At 43.0% G+C, this 22,982-nt stretch overlaps 2 protein-coding genes across 2 annotated transcripts; one reads left to right on the plus strand and one right to left on the minus strand.

Annotated features, from left to right (window-relative positions):
* Positions 1-2,324: 2,324 nt before the first annotated feature.
* LOC147261627 (desmoglein-2-like protein) lies at positions 2,325-15,208 on the plus strand. The gene is made up of 14 exons (XM_086203746.1): positions 2,325-2,598; positions 5,109-5,225; positions 5,734-5,889; positions 5,976-6,117; positions 6,215-6,378; positions 7,936-8,070; positions 8,147-8,332; positions 8,435-8,709; positions 8,807-8,949; positions 9,030-9,251; positions 10,172-10,402; positions 10,675-10,796; positions 11,226-11,546; positions 11,685-15,208. Exons 1-14 carry the CDS (start codon positions 2,545-2,547, stop codon positions 12,666-12,668), a joined length of 3,252 nt encoding a protein of 1,083 aa, XP_086059872.1. The 5' UTR covers positions 2,325-2,544; the 3' UTR covers positions 12,669-15,208.
* A 2,938-nt stretch (positions 15,209-18,146) lies between these two features.
* On the minus strand, positions 18,147-21,795 carry LOC147261628 (tubulin beta-2A chain). The gene is made up of 4 exons (XM_086203747.1): positions 21,598-21,795; positions 21,120-21,228; positions 20,121-20,231; positions 18,147-19,541 (listed from the first exon to the last, which is right to left on the minus strand). Exons 1-4 carry the CDS (start codon positions 21,652-21,654, stop codon positions 18,457-18,459), a joined length of 1,362 nt encoding a protein of 453 aa, XP_086059873.1. The 5' UTR covers positions 21,655-21,795; the 3' UTR covers positions 18,147-18,456.
* Between the last annotated feature and the right edge of the window lie 1,187 nt (positions 21,796-22,982).

A 22,982-nucleotide genomic window follows, 5' to 3' on the forward strand; every position in this document is an offset into this window, starting at 1 on the left:
TGCATGATGGTGGTATTCTGGCTAGTGTGACCTCTCTCTCTCTCTCTCTCTCTCTCTCTCTCTCTCTCTCACGCTCTCAAAATTATTATGGGGCAGAGGTGAATGCAGCGGTTAGACAACAGCCGAAGGTGTTTTGTAAGTTGTCACTGGAGTTGCACATGTTTACTTGAACTAACGAGTTCTTTTAAAAAATGTTTCAAACCATAAATTTGAGAAAAAAAAACAAAAAAAACAAAACAACATTCCAGATGTTTCGACACTGATATATGGATGAGGTGGGAGTACTTCCAGCGTGTACCTTGTGTAGGACTCCACCCTTCTCTCTACTCTCTTCAGCTGAGTTCCAGGGAAGTGCGGCAGTGAGAAATGGATGTTTTGGTGAGACACGTCACTCACTGGTGTGTTCGTACCAACCAGGGTACGATGACTAATATTCGAACAATAAGTTTCTTCAATCGTAGTGGTGATGATGGTCAGTTTCAGTTGAAACCCTTTCCAGAGAAGTACTCAACATTACCATCATCGCTACTGAATGGCGTTATTGACATAATCAGTAATGGATAAAATACAGGAAACTCAATTCAACCAAATTCTGCAGCTTTAACTCTAACCAAATAAAGCCAGTCAGTAACTCAGTGCTGCGCTGTGCAGTGCTTTAAGTAAATAAAGAGGAGAAAATACTAGGAAAACAAGTCACCAGAAAACTGCAAAACTGTAAAGCCCTCACAGAGGTAGTACTGCAACAGTGCCACAAGAAAACACAAACGTGTCAACTATGTCCATTTATGTTATTAATTCATTACATTTCCGCTTAAATCTGTCATTTGCTGAAGGTTTTTCTTCGCCTTAATTTACAAAACAAACTGCCCTTAAACCCTAAAACCACAGTATAAACAGGACTGTGGTCACACTGAGCCGTTGCAGCGCTGCACCGCTGCCGCAACAGGAATCTTGACGATGTTTATCAATTTGATATTTTCTTTACACATAATCTGCCTTAAGGTTCCATTCGGCCCACTAGATGTTTGACAAAAAGACAATAAAAGAAAGACGCTCATAAAACTGACCTAATAAAAACAGTTATACTGTAAATCACTGTTTATGTCGGGGGTTTCGTGATGTTAAAAAAAAAACATTGACGTAAGAAAAAAGAGGGAGGCACACAGACAAAAGGCATTTTTACGACCCAGTTTGTGTAATTTTGGGCCCGCGGGACACCTTTTTTCACTTTCGGCCTCTGAAGGAAATGGTTTTGCCTCCCCTGGTGCTTATAAATGAGTTTCCAACACGTCCAATGAAATACACACGTGTCTAATCAAGTTATTACAGCGTAAACTCTCTGTTTAATCAAGTACAAACACAATTGCATTTGTCACCTGCTAATTCACTGCACCCCTTCCTCGGCTGATGCACGTCACGGCTCAGTCTCCAGGACTGTGGCGCTGACAGCGACGTTGTTTAAGATCGCTGAACACAAATCCTCCAAAAGCAGTTTGGGCTCTCAAAGTTACCAGGCATGCAACTTGACACTCCCGGGTCATCAGACACCGCCTCCAGTCGCTCTCGGCCTGCGGCATCATCATTCTATCAACACAAACGACCACTTCACATGTTTTTCATGTCACACTTCAGGATGACTTTTATCACTCTGATGTGCCATATCTTTCCGTTGTTGTCACGCAGCATATTTTACCAGAGAAATGACCCGTTCACCTTTGACCCCTAGCTGTTTTTGGGAGAAACCAGAATGAATGCATGCAATAAAAAAAAAAAAAGCAATCACTCACTGAGTTACAAATGAGTCAGTGTCAGCTGTGTTTCGGTTAAAATGACTATAAATTCCCTATCTTTCTCTCTCTCTCACACACACATACAGGCACACTTGACAACAAAGATTAAATGTTCCTGTTTCTTGGCAACCACTATCAGTATGGATGTGCACCTTTATTGATTTTTCTTCCTGTGTGTTTAACACGTCTACGCCTATGCGCTCTCTGGCCGTGGGGGTGAGTGTTGGTGAACCCAGAACCAGGGGTGTGGGAATGTCACGGGCTCGGGTGAACTTTTACAGCACACTGACAACGCATCAGTTCGAAGAGAGACTGGTTCGTTTTTTTTGTTTTGTAAATAAAGAAGTCGCCATTTTGACATTGACCTCACAGACGAATTATTTCCAGCAGTTAAAAGCACACCTGTCCAGTTTGGAGACTTTTTTTTTTTTTTTTTTGAGGGAATAATTCTGCTGTCATTTCCTCTTACATCTTTCTTCTTCTTCTTGTTTTCTTTTGTTGCAAAGACTCTGACTGAGCTGCGTTCAACTATGGCAGCTATGCGCCCAGCGGCTGACAGACACCTCGTCTCCCCGCCTGTTATCAGCAGAGGCTTGTGAGCCGTCAGCCCCAAGGCACCGCCTATCGCAGCTCTTCCTACCCTCCGAAGAGGTCAAAGTTTGGACCAGACCCACAATAGACGGCAAACACAAGTCAAGCCTTCGTCATTTTACTTCCACGGGGGGACTAACAAGTGTTCGCGTCCTTCGGGCCGATGGCTCCACGGCTAATATGCGGGGTTTTTGTCCTGCTGGCGTTCTACTTCATGGTGAGTGGGAGAACACAAGCGGGGATTGTCGGATGTGAAGCGGAGAGTAACGGGTCTGGCTCAGGTGTGGCTCGGGTCCGCTGGGGAGGGAAGCGACGGGGAGAGTTCATTATCGACCGTCTCCGAAAGCAACAACCGCAAAAAGGCCAGAAAGTCTCGAATCAGCTGCGTGTGTTATATTTTCTCCAACAAGGCAGCCGCTGATTAACATTAGGATGAAGTTTCACACAAAGTATAAAATATGGAAGCCGAGAATGGCCGAAATTGTAATGGTATAACGTTGTAAATTAACTATTACAATATCTTGAGATGATTAAGTTTCCATCAAGTGTAAATTATGGAAGCTGAGAAGGGCTACGATTGTAATATTTTATGTCACTATCCCAAATTAATGATTGCAGTATCTCGGGATACCTACGATATATTTTTAAGTGTGAGACATGGAAGGTGGGAGCAGCCATGATTGTGTTTCCCCAAATGCCATTTTCTCTGGAGCACGCATTCCTTACTTGATACCTTCCAAGAGCTGGACTTCTATCAAGAGTAAAATCTGGAGACAAGAACAGCCAGACTTGTCATCTCAAGACCACTAGTCAGCCATTCCATTATCTTGAAATAACTAATTGTGTGTTCTCCAGATGAGAACTTTGTTTATCAGAAAATGGATATGGTTTGCTCAACAACACAGTGTTGAGTTGTGAATGGTTATGAATTCATTGTATTGTACGAATGTATGATAGCGAATGGTAATACATCTTCTTGTTACACTTGTTACATTTATTTTGGTCAAATTCTGATTGAGTTGTGTTTGACCCTGCTTGAGCTAGATTTTAATGAGTTGATTGATAATGGCTTCTTCCTGATCAGATATTTTCATCTTAAATCAGATGTTTCAGGTTTCTGCCAACCGTGGATGTGTCAGTCTGGTCTCAGAGAAGTGTGTGTGTGTGTGTGTGTGTGAGAGAGAGAGAGACATGGGCAGGGCAGCCAGCCTCAGTACTTGTCACCCATGGAACTGCTGGGATACTATTGAATATCGAGCGATAACCGGTCTTTTGATGTCTGACCTCACTACTGACATAAACTTTATTTCTTATGTTCTAAAACTGACGGATGCACAATAATCACGGCACGTCAACGCCTGCCATCAGTCACTTTTAAAAAAATTCTCTGATAGCTTTTCACGTGGGCCGATAGCTGATATTAATGTCAGCCCAGCAAGGAAAGAATTTTTTTCTTCAGTTTTCCTCACCGTAGGTTTTTATGATGTAGGAACAATAAAAATTGGGACAATTTTCTAAATACTTTAAAAATAAAATTCATCCTATATGTATATATATATATATATATATATATATATATATATATATATATATATATATATATATATATATAATTTTTTTTATTTTTTTTTCCCCTTACGAACAGAATGTCAATATTATATAAACTTTTTCACACACAGACAACATCGGCATCAGCAGGTATCAGCCAGATCAGTTGTGAAATATCAGCATTTTGTGCTTTCCTAGTGAAACTGCTGAAACATGAAATTACAGAGTGGAAACTCACAGAAGAAATTAAGCCAAATTTTGATAAATTGGTTTATATCGTAATGATATAAAAGTGACCTGAGTGTTTGAAAAATGCCTAGGAAGTGAAGACTATAACCAAAGATTTGTAATGTGCAGCATAATTTACTGTTTTGAAAATACATTTCAATCGGAATTATGACCAAAAACTGTATGAAAAAAACCCTGGTCCAGGCGATCGCGTTGGCTCGAATAGTAAAAGGTTTTTATTTCCATGGGCCTTCAGACAGGCTGATACATGTAGGTGTGGTTTAATGACTGTAGCCCAGTGAAGATTACTTTTCAAACTCACCTTGAGTGCTTGGAACTGGATTTTTTTTTTTTTTTTTTAACTACAGTTTATGGTCATAATTCTTCCATCGGCACTAGTGGTTTGAGGGCGCTCCTGTTACTTCGCTCAGATTTTAATCTGTGCAGAGAGAAGTCAAGTTCAGGAACTTGTATCAGTAAAAGTACAGGTACCAAAAGAACCAGCTGAAGTTTAACAGCCTCAGAGGAAATGAGCGCTTGTTGTCGTGTGTTGAAAGAGTAATGAAGTTATTATTTTGAGGTATTAACTCATGATGGGAGGATGACGACTTTAAAAAGTAACTGCAAGTATGGCTCTTCACGATCATCGTTCCAAAGAAACTATTAGACAGAGAAACTACCGCATATGAGATTGTAATGTGGATCAGGGTTTTGTGGAAGTTTTTAAATGCATCATAGAACGTATGCGATGATTGTGGACATTATTTGTGCGTGTGTTCCATATCCTTTTCAAGAGCTAAATGTACTTGAAACAATAGAATAATCCCCTGATCTCATGATACCAAACAAGCTAAAGCTAACTGTGTACAGCGTGAGCCAGGAACAACATCCTCTCATGAGTTTGTCATGAATGCAACAAGGATGTGTTTTTCTCTCTCTGTTTACCTGCAGCTTGTTCCTGTGGAGGCGAAAGGAGATTTGTTTCACAGACAGAAAAGAGAATGGATCATTGCTCCTAGACAGCTGAAGGAGAACCACGACTACACCGGCCTGGAGAGTATTGCAAGAGTGTGTACTTCCTTTCTCCTTCGTATGAAAGCAGAATATTCAAATGCGGTATTAAACAGAAGTGATGCGCTCAACCACACAGATTTCATTCCTCTTCCACTCCTTAAAGTGACATCATCGTCTACTGAAGCAATTCTACTTTGACCTCAGTGTAGAATGAATGCAAAATGTCTCTACGGAGTTTTTGGCAAGCTGCCACATCAGTCAGTACCAAAAGTCACTGACAATCAGTACATCTTTGTTCAGAAATCGAGGCACGCACACGCATACACACACCTGTGTTTGATGTTCAGAAGCATATCTACTCTCATATTCCGCTGAGATTCAGGATCTGAGCCATTTCAAGTAATGAATGAAGGTAAAACAGTAACACCTTTGTCACACCCTTTCATTAGGATAATTCATCTTGAGCGACACAGAACTTGGTTTTTTGTTTTTGTTTTTTTTTTAGAAAATACTGAATACTGTCTGCCATTCATTTTCCTCATAATACCATTTTATGTTTCAGATTCGTTCTGACAAGGAGAATTATACCAAGATCATCTATTTGCTGTCAGGACCTGGCGTTGACCAGCCTCCTGTTGGTAGATTTGGTGTCAACCCTTCAACTGGTTTTGTGAAAATCTATACCATATTGGACCGTGAGGAGATCGCTACTTATCATGTAAGATCATTCACAGCTATCAGGCCTCAAATCCAAAGCTGAGGTAAATCAATGCGGTTAAATGTGAAATCTACTTCTTTATGCAGTTGAAAGGGATTGCAAAATACGTGGACGGGAGCTACGCAGAAAAAGACATCGACCTTAAAATTAAGGTTTTGGATGAGAACGACTGTCCGCCAGTCATTAAAGTACAACAAGCGGGATCTGTGAATGAATCCAGTAAAGCAGGTAGGTAGAGTTGTGAACAAAAGTATCTTTGTGTTCACGGCTCCCAGTGGTTAACTGACAACGCATCTATGACATCATTGGCTGTGGTGATTTATAGGCACCGTGGTCATGAAAGTGATCGCTACCGACGACGATGAAGCGAACACGATCCACTCCCAGATCCACTACGCCATTGCAGAGGAGAGCAACACAGCTGGCATGTTCTTCATCAACTCTCAGACTGGAGAGGTCATGGTTCGACAAAGCACCCTAGACAGGGAGGTGAGGCGCTTTACTGACCCTAATGATCCTGGGAAAATAATTTGCATTTTTAATATTTTTTTGAATGGAATGTAATAAAACCACATGCTCAGTTTCAGTATTACACAATATGTGGGCGCTGAATCATCAGTCAGTATTGCTATGACTCCAAGGCACCACTCAATATTTGTTGCTACCAGGATGTTTTGAGCAAAACGTCCTTCCAAACAAACAGGATCGGTAAGCTCACAAATGACGTGTATCAATCCTTGGATGGCGATGGGTGCAGAAGCTCCCAAAGATATTTACTTGGAATCATAATAAACAACGGGATTTTCTACACCTTCGTCATGTAATTAAGTTTGACAATCCTGAGATTCCTGTCAACAAAATCTATCACCATGCAATTTTCTCCACATTTGCCATAAATCTTTGGTGGTCCAAGACCTGTTCCACTGTGACAGGCGTATATCGATGTTGTTGTTTTTTTTTCGTCATCAACATCTTTCGCATTTCCAGTTGGTCTGGGTCGTGGGGGCAGGCTCAGCAAGACATGAAGGAGCAGCGGCTCTACTCTGAGTCCCTCCCGAAGGACTGAGCTTCTCACCTTGTCTCTAAGGGAGAGCCCAGCCACCCTGTAGAGGAAACTCAATTCGGCCGCTTGTATTTGCGATCCCGTTCTTTCGGTCATTACCCGGAGCTCATGACCATAGGTGAGCGTTGGAACATAGATTGACCGGTAAATTGAGAGCCTCGCCTTTTGGCGAAGCTCCCTCCTCACCACAACGGACTGGTGTAGCACCCGCATCACAGCGGATGCCGTCCCAATCTGCCTGTCAGTCTCCTGCTCCTCCTGGAACCGTCACTCCTCCTGGAACCACCACTCATCGTGGTGGAGGAGTTAGAGTGCCCTAATGACCCTAGGAGCTATGCTGTCGGGGGATTTTGCCCCTGGTAAGGCCACCCAAGGCAGACTGGTCCTAGGTGAAGGGCCAGACAAAGACAGGTTCAAAAGATCCTTCATGGAAGAGACAGCAAGGAATCTGTGTACCTAGCCCGGGGGGGCACCGGGGCCCCACCCTGGAGCCAGGCCCAGGGGAGGGGCCCATTGGCGAGTGCCTGGTGGTCGGATCTTAGCCTAAGGGGTCCGGCCAGGCCCAGCCTAAAATAGATATATGGAGTCACCCCCCCTGTGGACCCACCACCTGCAGGAGGAACCGGAAGGGTCTGGTCCTTTATGCTTTGGGCAGCAGACCAAAGCGGGGGCCTTGGCTGTCTGATCCCCAGACATGGAAGCTGGCTTTTGGGACATGTATTTTTTTGTTTTTATTTAAAAACTTTTATTTTTTTTAACAGTTGGAATGATTCATTGTCACATCCTGTAAGTGTTGTTGGTTGTGCAGTATAAATGATTTAATGTGAATGAATGAGTATCAGGTTCAGTTTTGCGGCGTAAACATTAATGTATGCCGTGCTGTCCTGGAGTATTTGCAATACAGGAAAATTGAACCACATATTGATATGAAATGGCATTGCTTCTGCAACAACTCTGTACACTTTATCTCTTCAATTTTTAAGACAAAAGACATGTATAAGTTGAAGATAATAGTATCTGACTTGAATGGACAACCGGGAGGAAACACAGGAACTGGAGAAATTGAAGTCAAAATCCTGGACATTAATGACAACATTCCCAATCTGGAAAAAAACAGGGTAAGTGTGACCGTTAACTACTCCTAGATTCATCCTTTAATTATAAAGCTAATGTCGGTGTGTGTTCTACTTGCAGTACGAAGGCCATGTGGAGGAGAACACTTACAACAGAGAGGTGATGAGGGTCAAAGCGGTTGACATGGATCTGATTCACACTGAAAACTGGCAGGCGGTCTATGAAATCGTCTCAGGGAATGAAGGGGGCTACTTCACCGTCACCACCGATTCCAAGACCAACGAAGGGATTATCATGATTAACAAGGTAGTCTCATTTTGATGGACTATATCCATGCAGAGTAAAAAAAATCAAAAAGTGCAAATCTAATTTTGCCTGCATATCCTGATACATCCTTGCCTTTTGCAGCCACTGGACTACGAGGAAATCAAAACACTCAATTTGGAATTGGCTGTTAGAAATAAAGCAAGCTATAACTTTGGCAGCACGATGACAGGTGCCTCAGTCCCCAGGGCCTACCCCGTCAAAATCAATGTAGTCAATCAGAAGGAAGGCCCCCGTTTCCAACCAACTGTCAAAGTGGTGTCCCTCTCTGAGGACCACAAGTCCATTTCTTTAAGAGACATCATTACCAACTACGCCGCCTTTGACAGTGACACACTACTGACCGCCACCAACGTAAGGTACAGCTATGTTTCTGCCTTTACAAATCTCTTCATGAATCTGCATGGTTAAATTCAACACAGCTAACATGTTTTTTTTTTTTCTTTGTCCTTTCAGATACGCTAAAATCCGTGATAATGACAACTGGCTGATTATTGATGAAAAAACAGCAGATATCAGGCTGAATAAACTGCCTGACCGAGAGTCTAAGTTCTTGATCAATGGAACATATTATGCCGAAATTATATGCATCAGCAACGGTGAGTGGTGTTATCATGAGCAATGCTCTCCATCAGCACATCGGCGCAACAGGTTAATCTGTATTGTGATTGGATTTCAGAGACTCCCTCCAAAACAGCCACAGGGACCATAGCCATTCAGGTGGAGGACTTTAATGATCACTGTCCCAAACTGACCATGACAAGTCACACCATGTGCCTGGAGCAAAACGTGCTCTTCGTCACAGCTGTGGACGAAGACGAGGTCCCTAATTCAGCACCATTTCAGTTTGAGGTGATTTCAGATGAAGGCAAGGGGAAGTGGTCTGTGGAGCCTTTTAATGGTGAGACTGAGCATTAACATATCAAAGGCATATCCCTCTGTCTCTTTAAGATGAATGTTGCAGGAATAATTTGTCATTTTGGTGCACAGGTTTTTTTTCACAAGTTAGATGAAATAATCTCCTTTGTGTCTCTTGTGGTAAATATGACGCTACCACCGCAAGCTAATTAGCCTAGCATAGCACAAAGACTGGAAAAAGTAGCGAGTGTAAGCCGAAATTGTAACATAATTTCCTGAATTGTTAGAAGGTATAATAAATGATTGGATTTAACAATAAGGGAACCAGCTTCTTCATGTTTCTCAGCTTTGTGCTCTGTTAAGTTAGGCTAAGCTAACCAGGTAAGAAGACAAATGAGCAATTTTCACACAAAAAAAAACTATGAACCAGGTTCACTTTGTTTTGAAAATAATATTTTCCCTTTGGTCTTTTTTTATTTATATTGGTACATTCTTGTGTTTCTGATTGCTAACGTGCTAAAGTTACATCACGAATGTGGGATTTAAACACCAGCAGAACTAGCTTTGCGTTTCTTTTCACTTCACCATCATGATGTTTAATGTCAGCAACAATGTCTTGCGTCTCATTTAGCCACTTTGCTCAAGTATTTTAGTAAGAAAACAAAGTGTTGAAACAGATGAAGCTGAAGTTAACCACCGACTTTGTTAATGAATTTTTGCTGGCCAACATAAATGGGATCATAATTTCTTTTATCAGTTGCTCCAGTGTTGACCCTGTGAAAAGGGTCTCCAAACTAAATGAAATATTCTTAGTGTGACAATGTCAAGGACTACAGTTTTTGTTTTGTGTACTGGTTTCAATCACTACAAACCTCATGTCAAATGGTTCCCACAGTAATGTTAATAGCTGCATCTTTACACTCTGCTGCTGTCTACTAAAATGTGGGTGGTATTTTCCTCCAGATACCACAGCCATTCTGCGAGACAACGCAAACTTGTGGCCTGGCTCATACCAAATATTCGTAAAGGTTGAGGACCAGCAAGGACACTCTTGTGACGATGTTGAGATGATAGACGTCACCGTGTGCAACTGCGATGAAAACACAAAAGCCTGTGACTCTCGTAGGACAAAGACTGCAGGTTTTGGAGCAGCAGGCATTCTGCTTTTGCTTCTGGGACTGTTGCTGCTTCTTTGTAAGTTGACTCACTGTTTGTTTTTTCCTCTCTTCCTGGTTCTTGATTTAGATAAGAATGATTAACCTTCCCGTAGAAGGTTTGCCTAATCTGACATGTTGTTGCCTGCTTAGAGAAAGCTTCTGATACACACAGGGTGGGTCACAGCAGATCATGACTTCAGCATATGTTATTCTTTAATCTAGTTCACTATGACATAATTATTGCATGAAAGATTTATTGAAACCCTGTCAATTTTTGATTATGTAAACAAGCGTGCATTTGTCCTCCAGTGGTGCCTCTTCTGCTGCTGTTCTGCCTGTGTGGAGGTGCTATGGGAGATTTCAAACCCATTCCATTTGATACCAAACAGCAGCTGATCGCCTATCACACCGAGGGACAGGGAGAGGACAAGGTACCCGCTTCAATGTGGTGTTTACATTGATATACAAGCGTTAATGTTCAAAAGTAAAAGCGCTGCACTCCCATACCTTGATTCTTGGCTCAGACCATGGCAGCCAATATTAGATGAGTTAAAAAATTAGATTAGATTTTTAAAAACTCATATAATGTTCTATTTTATATATATATATATATATATATATATATATAGAGAGAGAGAGAGAGAGAGAGAGAGAGAGAGAGAGAGATAGATAGATAGATAGATATACGTGTGTGTGTATACATATATATGTATATATATATATATACGTGTGTGTATACATATATATGTGTGTGTGTATATATATATATATATATATATATATATATATATTTTTTTTTTTATTTTTTTTTTTTTTTTAATAATTTTTTGTTTTGTTTTTTTGTTTCTGTTCCTTCACAGGAAGTCCCTCTCCTACATGCTCCAGTTGAGGTTGATGTCAGTAAATTAAACACTGCTGGAGGGAAGGATTACCTCTCAGGACTGGCTGAAGGGGGAGGGGCAGCAGGTGGAGCAACACTTGGTGCTTTTAACAGCTCCACCTTGACAGCTGAGAACATGCACCTGTACAACCAATATAACCAGAACAGTGGAGAAATGAAGATGGACTACATGGACTCAGGGATGATGCTTGGACAGGAGCATGCCTTCTCCCAGTATGGGGCTGGGGCCTTTGATGGGATGGCTCTATCGGAACAGTTCTTGGGGGGATACTACGCAAGTGTGAGTGTCTTGACATATTGGTCTCAGAGTGCTGCATATTTTACAAAAAGTTTTCCTGATCCATTATGAAAAGAGGAGTAAAGCTGCTTTGTACTGCATCAGCGTCATTGACTGGATCGTGGTTCTATTTCTTTGCAGAAATCCGATCATGCTGCATTGCAGTCCCAGCAGAAGGATGGTCTTCTGGTCTATGACTACGAGGGGCAAGGGTCCTTGGCGGGTTCTGTGGGCTGCTGCAGCCTTCTTGAGAATGATGATGATCTGGCATTCCTCAATGACCTTGGACCTAAATTCAAAACCCTGGCTGAGGTTTGTCAGGGTTCCACCTTGGTAGCAGAGTCAGCCACTGCGGGGGTTTCTGTCAGTCCACCGAAGCCTGTGCCTCCTGTCATACCCTCCACCCACACACATATCCATACTCACTCTGAAACAGTTAAGGAAAGGGACCACGTCAATGTTAGCACCTCCAATGTAACGTCTGGATTGTCCACCATGATTCAGGAAGGGCAAGTTACTGGGGGATCGGCTACTCTTTCTAAGGTGCACATGCAAGACAATATTGTGGTTCCCACTTCAACACTGCTAGTCCAACAGCCTGCTATGTACTACGCTGCCACACCCATGTATGTAGTTGAGTCCAAACCCCAAATGGTGCTTGTTGCAGGGGGCGCCCAGCAGGCAGTGGGTCAAGTGGGTCATGTGGGGTTAAGTCAAGGTCTGGTGCAAGTCGGCAGCCTCCAGGGTTCTCAGGGTATGTTACTAGTGGAAGGGCAAGTAGGGATGGGTGGAGGGTTAGCAACTGGGGCAATTGGCACAACTGGGCAGGTAATACAAGGTGTCTCACAAGGAACCCTCCCTATGTCTAGACAAGTGTTGGTGATGGAGAATGGGGTTTCAGGTGGGGGCCAAGGTGCACAGGTAGCACAGGCTTTTGTTCAGTCAGGACAGGGATCCACAGAGCAGCGCATGGAGGTCAAAGGTCAAAGTATCCAGGGGAGTCTTTCACTGGGCTCTACTGGATCACATGAGGACTTTGCCCTGACAGCCACACCCAAGTTACACGGGACCCAGAGAGTGGTTGTGCAACAGAAGAAAGTCTCAGTCACAGAGAGAAAAATTTGATTGAGTTCCAGAGCTTAAAGCACTCCCTTTTTTAACAAAGCCACTAAAAGCAGTAAATTGGAATGTACTCCAGAATATAAAAAGATATGTTTATACAAGACATGTTGTTAAATAGTACTTGATAAAACTTCTGATTGACGTGATCAAAAGCACAATACTGTATGTCCTCGTGAGAACCCAACTGCTCGCACTCAAGTGGCATCACCTCCATAATCACAGTGGGCATCGGACTTCCATACTATCAAGTCTTTGTTGCCTGTCGACACCAAAAATGCCTCCTTTATGCAAACTGCAAGGAGGTAGTTCTGTCAAAATTAGCTGAACATGTACACTTCTCAGTAATTGTGCACTTTGGGACCAAACAACAAATTTTTAACAGGCATTATATGACCTCTGTTGTTACAACTCTGCCACAAAGTGAAGTGTGACTTCCCTTTTTTTTTAGCTCTTAGGCAGCCTATGACAGTAGTAAACGCACCGTATTTATTTCAGGTGCAAGTGTAGTATGGCTCCAGGGAAGGAGCAGACAGCCAAACACTACTAAACCTGTCAGACCTACAATACTTGCTTCAACATTCTGAGCATCTGACCTAATAACTTCAGCGAAACAGGAAAGAACAGATTACACACAGAGAGCTGGGCTGGTGTAGGCAGGAGTAAGTAAATGTTCATTAGAGGAACCGCGATATGACAGTCAAGGAGAGATCAGAGATCCAAACCTGGCCGGCTAGAGTAGGAAGCACTTCTCATGTTGCAGCTGGATTTAGATGTATCACCAACCTGGTTTCACACAATCCAAATCCATTATAATAGGGCTGTACATAAAAAAAAAAAAAAAATCTATTGTGATAATTTTAACTAACATTGCAATTGTGATACGCGAGGGAATGGTTTGGGGGTTGTTGTTTTTTTTTTTGCATCTTTATTCTTTTTCACCAAACAACCAATTTATATTTTTGCAATTTACAGTGTGATTTTTGTGGGGATTTGTATCAAGTAGACATGTTTTCTTCAGTCTGTAGAATATGATGCGAAAGCAGGACATTTAAACAATGGCATTTGAAAGAGGGAAATTAAAAGTCTTCGTTGGTCGTCTGGATAGTGTGGTGTAGGGTTATTGTCAAAGTTGAAATGCTCAAGACTCGTACTCCGTGTACTCGTCAAACCTTCCACTGAAAATGACTATAATTACACTGCAAGTCTTGAAAAGTACACAATAATTTGGAGGACACAGTTGGAACCAAGTTTCTATTGAAAGTTTAATGTTGCAATGATCCAGTTAGAAAACTAAATGTGTTGGATTATCCTAAAAAAATGCTTGTGTTGCACTTTGCAGTATTTTAACAGTAGCCATGCCATATACTGACTTTGTGACCTTCTTAGTGAGTTTAGTTATGCTGCAAATAATCATGAACTGCTACTCGGGTGGACACTCTTGGATTGCAAAAACTGTAGATAAAGATGTACTGTTCAACAGAGGGAAGCACCTTTTGAAACATAATCTCTGCTGTGTTTAAATGATTTAGCCTACCAAGAGATTAGACTCCTGTTAGTAGCCAATATGGGTGTTACAGTCCAGAAAAATCAAAGAGTCTTGTTGTTGCACTTGTGTAGTATTCCTAAAGAATAGGTGTGGTGTTTTTAAATAAGTTAATTCCAAGAGAGTGGTAGAGCTACTAATGTACACAATGGCATGATGATACTATTTTTTACAAAAGTTTATTTTCCCACATTTATTGTTTTCAGTGCATGTAAGGGTGTGTTTGTGTGTGTGTGTGTGTGTGTGTGTGTGTGTGTGTGTGTGTGTGTTGATTCTGTGTCATGATGACGTGAAGTGGAATCAAGGTTTTGCTTGCCAAGTCTTGCTATCTGGTGAAGTTGTTGTCAGGTTAGTGCCGTTTGACTTTTCAACAAGTCCTTGTTTCGTCTGCCAGGACATATCTGATTTGTGTTCTGTCCAGATTGACTTTACAGCCTGGACCACAAAAAAAGAAAAAAGAAAAGAACATGGAATTTTCACTTACTCGATCCAAACCACATCAGGAGGGATTTGTAATGCCACTCCCATCAGATTTCTACAGGTGTCTGTAAAATAAGGTGGTTTTTTTTTGAGGATTACTCACCTAACGAAAACACGTTTCAACACAGCTGTCACGATTCCACGGCGCTGCGTTGAGCTAAATAATTCTAAGACCTGCTGTCTGCTGGCTTGTTGTGTTCCATTGTGTTGAATGCAGTGACAAAGAAAATTTAGAAGCCAGAGTTTGAGGTTCGTGTAGATAGGTAGGTGATGTCTGGATGCAGCAGGACTGATCAGTTGAAACTGACAGTGAAGACCAAAAAATATGGAATTAGAGAGACAAATCAGATTTACCTGCAGTCTGAACAGGCGTCATATTCCATGTGTGTATCGCTGATATTACATAAAGTCCTTTTATTGCTAAAGCAGAAGCATTTGATATGATAATGTGTGTGGACTTTGTTGTTTTTTTTTTTAGTTTTACACCACCCATCATAATAAAGTTGAAAGATAATCTGTTGCATTGGCTCTTTTCTGGTTTCATGTTAGCCATTTGCTGCTATTCACTTGAAGCTAATGGCAGCAAATGGATAACAACAGCTACGGCAGTCTGACTGTCCAAAAATATCCATTTAAAACTCCCTTTTACTCTCAAGCACATCATCTGGTCCAATCCTACCTTCTTATATCATCTATCATATCAGCCATATCCTCAGTGAGAGTCGGTAAAGTTACAATTGTGAACAGTTTTGCTGTCCTAAGTTATCAGATCCCATCAACTTCAAGTTAAATATGCAAAACCTGCTCTTGAGCTCATGGGAAAATATCTCCGTGAGCTCAAGGCACCTACATGTGAGTACTTGAAGGTAAAAATACCCCTCTGGGATGTACATTGCTGTAAAGTATGTACACTGGCACCACAACATGTGTGACCTCACCAAACTTTACTACAGGACGCTGTCCAAACTACAAAGAGTATTTTTACAGATTCAACATGATGCTTATCCTCCTTTCATCACAAAATAATAATATTAGGGCCTGAGCCTAAAGAAGCAAAGACCTGATTGTTTCTGTTCCATTTCTTTCTCCTTTTTAAAAATTTGTATTGAATGTTTACGGTAAATTTGTAACGTGGGTGGGTGAAGTCAGAGCTGTCAGTCTAAATCGACTTTCCAGAGGACAAAACAGACAATTTCCCTCAACACCAGTTTTCTCTTTCTTTTCTTTTCCTTGTCAGTTAAAACCAACTTAATCAAGAAAAGTTTCCCCGAAGAAATTTGCCCTAAGCTTCTTAAAAGTAGACAATGACTACAACTGGTTTCTTTACCGCTGATAACAAGATAGTGTCAAGTTTGGCAAAAACGACAGTGAGCAGAATATCAGGTTTACCTCCTTGTTTTGTTCCCACTATGAGTCATTTACAAAGAGCCACACAGTCCATTCCTGTTCGTTTTGTGAGCAGGGCTGAGACCCGTTTTTCTGAAGCATACTTTCATTCGAGGGTAAAAATCAACACGACTTTTCTGACCCCTGTCCCGGACGCTCTGGTCATGTGTTGACGGGAAGAAGTATGGTTAAGGGTCACTGAGAGAAGATTCTGCTTGTTACCTGTAAGGCAGTTGGAATGTACCACTTTGAAAGGACTTGACCTGATAGACGAGACACATTGCTATGAGTTCAGTCACGTTCATTTCTGCAAATCTTCTCTCCTAGATTTGTTAGCTTCTGTGACGACTGCTGAGTATTATAACCTGAGGGCCTGGCATGTTTCTAGGTCAATGAGGCCTATGGAGAGCTTCCTCAGGGCGCAGTTGTATGACTCAGGTAAGGTTATCATGCCGTTGATCTCTCTCTTCCTCCCGTGTTGCCTGAGGAGCAACAGAATGCTACAGTGCTTAATAGCAAGCAGGGCTCCGTTCTTTGGGTGTCGCCGGTCTGATCTCCCACTTATGTGACTCGACGTCTCAGTGTGACATCAGGCGTCCGGAGGTTGCACTTCTCTTGTACAGGCACCTTGATAATGATAACTGGCATCTTGACCGCAGTGCTTGATTTGGTGTGAATCCAGCCTTAGTTATCCATCTGCCTTGTTTTCCACCACACACACACACACACACACACACACACACACACACACACACACACACACACACACACCAGTAGCACTCCTGACACAAACACCCCACATATTAATAATTATTCAGAAATGTACTGCATTGTGTCATCCATTCACTGCAGCACAAACTGGGTCATAACAAGTGAGAGCTTGTCTGAGATATCTGATACACTTTCTTTGCTCCCTTTTTGTTTCCAGCACAGGAGAGTGATCAGAAAAGTTTACTCCGAAAACGATAAGCCATGTCCCTCTTTCTTACTAGGGAAAAAAAAATGCTCCCTCATCATCATCATCATCATCATTTCATCTTTTTCCTCTCTTTTGTGCCCTTGTTCATGTAAATGCAGATGTTTTCCATCAGCTGTCAGATGGAAAATTCCTGCTTCAGCAAACTTGGGTGTGGCAAGAAGTGCAAAATTTTTCAAACATGCAACTCTAACAGACAGTTTGTGGCCTAAGCGTGAGATATTAGCAGCGAGTGTCATCATGTCATTGTTGTGGTATGTGTTAAGAAAATTTTTGCTATGCACGGATCATAAGTGATTATTGATTGAGTTTTGAACTCCTCTGAACATTCTGCAGACCTTTTTTTATTCACAGGACCACTCCTTCCTGTTGGCTTGGGTGTGTGACGATGCGATGCCTTTCTGCAGATTGTCACAATCAGTCAAGGATGATGTAAACCACCGCCGCAGAATTCAAGTCACGTGCCTCTTGCGAAATGTGTCTGAAATCAGGTGTTTGTCATGTTAAAAATACTGCGTCATGTTAGATGAGGACGTCAGTGTTCAGTTATGTTACCATCAATCAGCAAAAAACCAGCCTTAGCTCACCCCTCTAAGCTGAGAGCGGCTGCATCCATTTTCTACTGCTTATCTGTTAAGGGTCGGGGCCTATATCCCTGCTGACATTGGGTGAGAGGCGGGGTTCACCCTGGACGGGTCACCAATCCGTCACAGGGCCCTCAGGAGCAATTAGGGGTTCAGTATCTTGCTCAAGGATTCTTCCACTTGATCATCGGGGGAAGTGAGGACCGAACCAGCGACCTCTCAGTTGCTAAACGGTCACCTCTGAGCCATGCCGCCCTCTGAGAGATGTTCGCTTTCACAAAAGCTACTCAAGTTGGAGCAAACGTTTTTGGGTGCATGGCAGCAGGAAAGTTTATCTGGGATTAACAAAATGCACAAAAGTCCCTTTGACTGCAAATCTGAAACGTGTCGGTCGGATCAATTAGCTTTGTCAACAATAAGAAATATGTTCAAAAACAGAGAGTATTCCAAGTAATTACTAAACTCATAAGAATAAACTCTCACTCTCTGAAAAGAATCACAATGAGTTTTCACAGAACTGCATCTTTTATTTGAGACTTGAGACGGTGAAGGTTACAAAACTGCATTTATTATTTTTGACAAGACACTCGAGACACTGGCAAAGCATGACTCTGATATTTATAGAGTATAGTAACGTTCTAACACACCACTCACGATCTTTGTCAGTATGTGCCATATCTAAATGCATTAGGATTTTCGGCTATATATCAACATGATGTGCATACTGCAATATGTGGTATTTGCATTACTTCCTATTTTGGAAACGCGTTGTTGGACAACAAGTATTTTGAAGGACTAGTTCACTCAGCAAGTCAGTGTTTGTCAGTGGCGAACGTCATGGCGGACATCTTCCTCATCCTCTATTTCGTCCTCTTCATATTCGCCCATCTCGTCCGCGGTGGCGTCCTGATACTGCTGGTACTCCGACACCAGGTCGTTCATGTTGCTCTCAGCCTCGGTGAACTCCATCTCATCCATCCCCTCTCCTGTGTACCAGTGGAGGAAGGCCTTGCGGCGGAACATAGCCGTGAACTGCTCTGAGATCCTTCTGAAGAGCTCCTGGATGGCCGTGCTGTTACCAATGAAGGTGGCGGACATCTTGAGACCCCGTGGTGGGATGTCACAAACGGCGGTCTTGACATTGTTGGGAATCCACTCAACGAAATAGCTGCTGTTCTTGTTCTGCACGCTCAGCATCTGCTCGTCCACTTCCTTCATGGACATGCGGCCACGGAAGATGGCTGCTACAGTGAGGTAGCGGCCATGACGAGGGTCACAGGCCGCCATCATGTTCTTAGCATCGAACATTTGCTGAGTGAGTTCTGGCACAGAGAGAGCGCGGTATTGCTGGCTGCCCCTGCTGGTGAGGGGCGCAAACCCCGGCATGAAGAAATGCAAGCGGGGGAAGGGAACCATATTGACAGCCAGCTTACGGAGGTCAGCGTTCAGTTGGCCAGGAAAGCGAAGACAGGTGGTCACCCCGCTCATGGTGGCTGATACCAGATGGTTGAGGTCTCCGTACGTAGGTGTGGTCAGCTTCAGGGTACGGAAGCAGATGTCGTACAGTGCCTCATTGTCAATGCTAAAGGTCTCGTCTGTGTTCTCCACTAGCTGGTGGACAGAGAGGGTGGCGTTGTAGGGCTCCACCACCGTGTCCGACACTTTAGGAGACGGCATGACGCTGAAGGTGTTCATGATCCGGTCTGGGTATTCTTCTCGGATCTTGCTGATCAGCAACGTGCCCATTCCTGAACCTGTTCCTCCTCCCAGTGAGTGGGTCAGCTGAAAGCCCTGGAGGCAGTCGCAGTTCTCCGACTCCTTCCTCACCACGTCCAGTACCGAGTCCACCAGCTCCGCGCCCTCCGTGTAGTGACCCTTGGCCCAATTATTCCCTGCTCCACTTTGACCTGCAGGTTATGTTCAAAGATGGGACACAGCGGACAAATATGCTCTATAAACGATTAATAGATGCTTTATAGATCCATTATAAGCATTAATAAGTCCTATACTGAGCAAGTTTTGGACCTTTTACATCTGTCAGACTTTTAATGATCCATATCACTTTTATAAAGGACTGACTCATCAAGAAATTTTCCTCTACATGAGAATGTAATTTTAGAAACAGGCACATAAATGCACTTAAGTATTCATTCATGAATGACAGCAGCATGATGGTTTTTGCTAAGTCATTCTTTCAGGACCTCTTTTGTGTTTGCATTTCCTGGTGAGGAGAAACGTTAAGTCATCATGTGACAGCATCCTCAGTTGCATCCTTGTGGATTTCTTTTCTGCTGACCGCCAGGAGAGAGCTGTCTCACGCTGACACGGCTGCACGGGGATAATGCACCACTGATGCTGCAGAGGCTTTTGTTCAGGTGAAACCGAGCACAGCTTTACAGAGTACGACAGCAGCTGCTGACTCCGACATACTATAGGTCCGATCGGTTCAGGATGCGGGGCGACATCATGATTTATTATACACTCACCAAAGACAAAGTTGTCAGGTCTGAAGAGCTGTCCGAACGGACCGGAGCGAACGGAATCCATGGTTCCTGGCTCCAGGTCCACCAGAATGGCACGGGGGACGAATTTGCTCCCTTGAGATTAAAAAGAGGATAGAGGGATACAGAGAGGAACTAGATGGAGGGGTGGAGTACGATACTTGCTGTCTCAGTAAACTATGAAGTCAAAGTCAGAGTCAAGTGTTTCTCTCTTATTTACATTTACAAGCTGATCCTGTCTCAATATTTAAAGACTGCCTACTTCCTCTTGTATGTTTCTTGCTGCACTCCACCGTCTGTTCAACTACTTCCAAGCAAATTGCTGCAGTGTGCTGCACTGCTTCCCCTCCAGTTGTCAAACTGCTGAGCTCTACACAATCAAGTGTTAACCCCCCCCCACACACACACACACACACCAAAAAAACCTTAACTGAGCGTCACTTTCTCTCACGCGATGCACATGCGTTAGTGAACCAGTGTGTGAAACTTATGCCAGTGTGCATGCAAAGTGGAGGGGATCAATCAATTGTGCTGCGAGGGAACACGATGGTGGCGGCGGCGGCTCTACTGTGCAGGCGGGTTATTTAGCTGTGATCTGCACTGAGCCTCTGTTACCGCCGGATGCAACTGGAGTGACCTTCAACATAACATGCTATACTGTTAGACACATGGGGGGGGGGGGCTATACAGAGACTGCAGATACCTGTACTCCCTACAGAGAGAGAGAGAGAGAAAAGAGAGAGAGGGAGGGAGAAGGGAGACGAGAGAGAGGGAGGGAGATATTTCAGCAGGTTCACTGTCCTAATTTTCCCTGCACGGTGGGACCTACTTTCCCCTTCAAAGGACACAGTGTGACATTCAAATGAGGCTTGAGCAGTATCGGGTCATGCAAGGTTGTGAGGAACCGGATTACAGAAAAAATGCAAACATGCAGCGTCTGACTAAACATAGAGATTAGGTTATTTTGTTCTTTGTTTTTTTTACCTGATGCCTCATTGTAGTAGACGTTTATCCTCTCCAGCTGCAAGTCACTGTCACCTTGGTAACTACCAGTGGGATCAATGCCATGTTCATCACTTATCACCTCCCAGAACTAAAAGGGGACAAACAGGTTTAAGTTACAGAGTTCAGATCCTTACGAAATAGGACGAGACGAGCTGCGGCCTGTCGCTTTTTGCTGTCAGGCCTTTGCGCATCGACTTGGTGGTGACACAATGACACGCAGCAGCCGGGCCCTCGCCACCGCAGCCTCGGAGCCGGACCGAACCGCACCCTGCTCCTGTAAAAACAATCTCTAACTTTTTCTTCTGTTTTTTTCTCCTTCTTTTAAACTTGACGGAAGCGACACCGATTAGAATCTCTCGTTCTTTTTATAAAGACACTTGTGACCTCACGCATTGAAATGATAACTGTTGTTTTGACATTCATTGTCCGTCCTTCTTCAATAAAAGAATCCAAATACCTTCGCCCCGATCTGATTCCCGCACTGGCCAGCCTGGATGTGAACGATCTCCCTCATGGTGCGCTGCGGATGCGTGCTGCTGTTTTGACTTCACCGGCGTCCTCAGTCTCTTGCGTGTGTGTTTCTCAAAATCAGCACTTTCATTTCTAAGGCGGGTGTTGAGCCGGCGAGACGGATAAATGTGCTGCTGATAAGGTGACGTGACACAGCGCAGCATCCCAGTATCCCTCTCAGCCAATAGGAGCGCGCCGGTTTGATGCAGTGGACCGGAGGATCATGCTGCATCATCCTCCTGTACAGCCTGACATCACCCGGTCCCATGCAGGGAGAAACGCTGCCTTTTTTTATATAGTTGTTGTTGCTGGACAGATTTTGTTTCCTCAAAGTCCAGATAATTCATTTCCCTGCCAGTAAACAAGCTTTTCAACGCTGCCTCCATGATTGAATGCAAGGTGAACATGTTCTAGACGAGAGAGGTTCTAGCCAGCTCTCATCAGAGATGCTCGTGTTTCTGTTAGAAACGTTCTTGTGATGAGAGAATGGAACAGCCAGGGGCGGGTCAACCTGCTGCAGGCAGCCGCCGCCGGACATCTGTGTCTCACGGTGAAGAGGACACAACCGTACAATGAGCTTCTTCACATCTCCTGATGTTTTCTTAGCGAGCAGTTCGTCTTCTGTGCAGCAGCTCTCGCATTCATACATCTAAGTGTAATATTTCGGAGGAACAACGACGCAATAAAACGAGGTGTGTCTTCTTTGTACAGCCTAGTTGTTGGTACTGATTTGAACACTCGGGTCACATGACACGGAAGCTGTGTGAAAAAGCAATACATTTTATAGTGTATGAAAAATGCATTCTGCATTAAATTATTCTTATAAAATATAGGATGCAAACTCCCAAGATCTGCGTCCATCACCTAGGACTAGCATCTGGTGCGGATCCATGTCACGTGACATGGAAGCTATCAGGAAAACAAAAACACTGAATTTTGTAGCACATGAAAAAGGAATCTTGCATGAAAATATGTTCATAGAATATGAGGCGGTAAAAACAGGTGTGTTCTACACATCTGTGTGGTACGAAAAGGTGGTACAAACTTGGGAGTTGTGTAGTCTCATGACCTGGAAGCTAATAAATAACCAATGCCTTTCACAATAAAATATTCATATAAGAGACAAAAAGATGCAAGAAGAATTTGGAGTCCCTGGGTCATATAACTTGGAGACTGTTGGGAAAAATCATTTTGCAATTTTTTTTCATTCAAATATTCACTCAAAAAAAAATCTTTCCAATGTAAATCCATGATCCTGTGGTTAAACTGAACAATATACAAACAGGGAAGCTGACATTATGGGAGAATTGTCTGCAACATAAAGAGAAATGT

Source organism: Aulostomus chinensis, chromosome 5 (assembly GCF_037954235.1).
Source record: "Aulostomus chinensis isolate RoL2024-O1b breed Wild chromosome 5, RoL_Achi_v1.0, whole genome shotgun sequence".
NCBI lineage: Eukaryota > Metazoa > Chordata > Actinopteri > Syngnathiformes > Aulostomidae > Aulostomus > Aulostomus chinensis.